Source organism: Miniopterus natalensis, chromosome 5 (assembly GCF_054644295.1).
Source record: "Miniopterus natalensis isolate mMinNat1 chromosome 5, mMinNat1.hap1, whole genome shotgun sequence".
In the NCBI taxonomy this organism is placed as follows: Eukaryota; Metazoa; Chordata; class Mammalia; order Chiroptera; family Miniopteridae; genus Miniopterus; species Miniopterus natalensis.
Window position 1 is genome coordinate 4,397,349 of NC_142085.1, and position 2,652 is coordinate 4,400,000.

At 54.6% G+C, this 2,652-nt stretch overlaps 1 protein-coding gene across 1 annotated transcript in view; it reads right to left on the minus strand.

The window, feature by feature from the left end:
* Nucleotides 1–1,756: 1,756 nt before the first annotated feature.
* Nucleotides 1,757–2,652, minus strand: part of TRIM10 (tripartite motif containing 10) — a 7,039-nt gene continuing 6,143 nt past the window's right edge. Inside the window, exon 7 of the mRNA XM_016214770.2 lies at nt 1,757–2,274. Coding sequence (XP_016070256.2) covers nt 1,757–2,274 — 518 coding nt within the window. The remainder of the gene's footprint in view (nt 2,275–2,652) is intronic.

The window sequence follows — 2,652 nt, forward strand, 5'->3', positions numbered from 1 at the left end:
ATTTTATATAAAATATTGAGCATGCCCAGGGAAAGCTATCCAGTCCTCCTCCAGCCCCTGGCTCCTAGTCTCCACATCTTTTCTATCTGCCGAATTGAGCCTGCACAGTACAACTTTCCGAGGACTTCTACGCCGGGGCCGCCACCAGGATGGGTCACTCCTCCCAGGGGCCCAGTGGGGAGATGAGAGAACACTGTAGTTTATGTCTGATCAGAATAAACAGATGGTGTTAAAGAGACTGTCCACGAAGATGTTTAAGCAGAATAAAAGACAATACCAACACAATACCAACAAGACTTAGAAAATAAAATGTTAAGACAATATTTTTATTGTACATAAGATTTAAAATTACACCTTGGGAAACTGAAATCATTTTCTAAATTCCAGCAGCCGCGTGTGATTGCTAGTCCCTGCCCCAGAATCAGCCCTGGGCAGGGGATCTCTGGGGTCACCAGCACTCACTCAGCTTCCTCACCCCACACCTGGCCACAGCCTCCCCCAACACCTCCGGCTTCCTCTGTCTCCTAGAGCTCTCCACCCAGACTCACACATCTCCAAACCCCAGTTCTCTTCTTTCTTCCATCTCGTCCCTCAGCTGTCACTCCTTGTCCAGCCCCCGAGCAGCCTCCTTTCTTTGGGCTGAAGGTCACAGGTTGACTTTGTTCCCTGCCTCCTCCTGGGATTCTTTGCCCAGCACCAGGGTTAAGATGCTGCTCTTTCTGCTCTCCCCACTGAGCTCTTTCAGGCTCATTTCTTCCCACCATCTCATTCCTTTCATTTCTCCATCTCAGGTGGTGACCAACAGATCAGGAAAAGGATTTTTCCCAAGGGTTGGATGTGGCCCTTGGGTTATGGTTTATGGCCATGCCTGGTCCCACTGCCACTGGGGCCCTGCACCTTCATCTCAGCCAGACGTGACACCACCAGGAGGAGGGAAGCATTGGGCGGTGCCAAGGGTGGGGACGGCAACTGGTCAGGACAGTGGAAAGGATCTAGCGTCCTGTGGGTTACGATCATCCTGCCAGTTCTGTTATCCCTTCCTCTTAAGATGCTCCCCTGTCTCCTCACTCACCACACTCATCTTTTAGACTCGCCTTTCCAGGAAGCCATGCTCTACTCACAACCTGCTCTCCAAGGTGGGTGCGGCCACTCCTCTGAGCTCCTGACACCCAGGTCCCACCCCAGCATAGCACCCACCACCTGCTGCTGTAACTCCTCTTCATGTCTGTCTCTTCCCACATGCGCCTTCAGACAAGGGACATGGTTTTTTTCTTTTTATTTTCATATCACCAACGGGTACCATCCTGCTAGGTTCATAATTAATACACAATAAATGTTTCTTGAGGCTACAAGTCAATAAACCCTAATATTTTGGGAAGAAAACAAGAAGAGGGGTGAGATGCCTGCTTAAATTGCACAGTCCGTTGGTTACAAGGCTGGGACTAGAACCCAGTCTTCTGGCTACACATTCAGGATTCCTTTCTCTACATAGCTGCTTCGGCGCTGGTGGGGATGGTGGTGGGGAAGCTGCTAGTGGCCCAAGTCCCCCGACACCCTGACCATCTACTGGGCACTGAGCACAGGGCTTGGCCAGCAGATTGAAGGTCCCCTCACCTTGTTCTTGCCCAAGCCATGACACCATTCTATCAACTAAAGCAGTGATTTCCGTGTCAAGTCTCCCAGGGGACCCAGCTGGGGCTTGCGTCCATAGGGTCCTCTCTGAGCCCTGTACTCCGAAGAAGTTAACTTGACCGTCTCAGGAGCTGAGGGAGAAACTGGACCCCCGGCCCCAGAGCCCAAAGAAGGGGAGCACCTTCTGGGTGAAGGAGGCAGTGAAGGTGTGGATGGGCTCCTGTGTGACAGCATTGGCGAAGGTCACCCAGCCCACCTCATAGTCAAGAGACACCCGCACCTGTCGGGGCTGCTCCTTCAGGGCTAGACGTGTGGGGAAGGAGCCCAGGGCTGAGACGAAGCCCCAGGCCAACCTCATGGCCCACACCCCGTTCTCTGGCCGCAGCAGAAGCTCTCCCTTCCTCCGCACGTCTTCGCTGACCACACCCAGGGTGCAGCTGCCCCCGTGGGCCAAGTCTACACTCACCACCCAGGTGTGTCTTCCCCCTGTGAAGCCACCATGGGCCAGGACACAGGTGGCCCGGTCAAAACGTTGGGGGTTGTCTGGCGAGTTCTGCCATTTGTAGGAGAACCGAGCCCGCTGGTGGTCCTCAGACAAAAGGAGCTTGGGGTGGGAAGTCTGGGGATCTAGAGAGATGTGAGCTGTGGGGAAACCAAACGGGTCACAGATGTCAGCAAACATGTCATCTCCTTCAGGAAATGCCTGAAAGTCCCACCTGTTAGCATTATTGTCACCAACAACAGTTCTGTGTGGACCAGCACCCGGGACCGGGAAACTTGTGAGAAGTAGGCCCTCAGGCTTCACCCCAGAACACCTCAACCGGGATCTGTATGTTTATCAAGGCCCACTGGTGATGGGTGGCGGGGAAGCCCCAGAAGCCTGCTCCGGGGACCGTCAGCCCATCCTTGAGGCCTGCTGTCCCCTGTGGTCCTCTGAGGCTGCCCACACGTGGGCCCCTCCTGCATCTAGACCCAGGACCTGGACTCGGGAGGAGGGTGCAGCCGCCCCTCGGCGGCCAC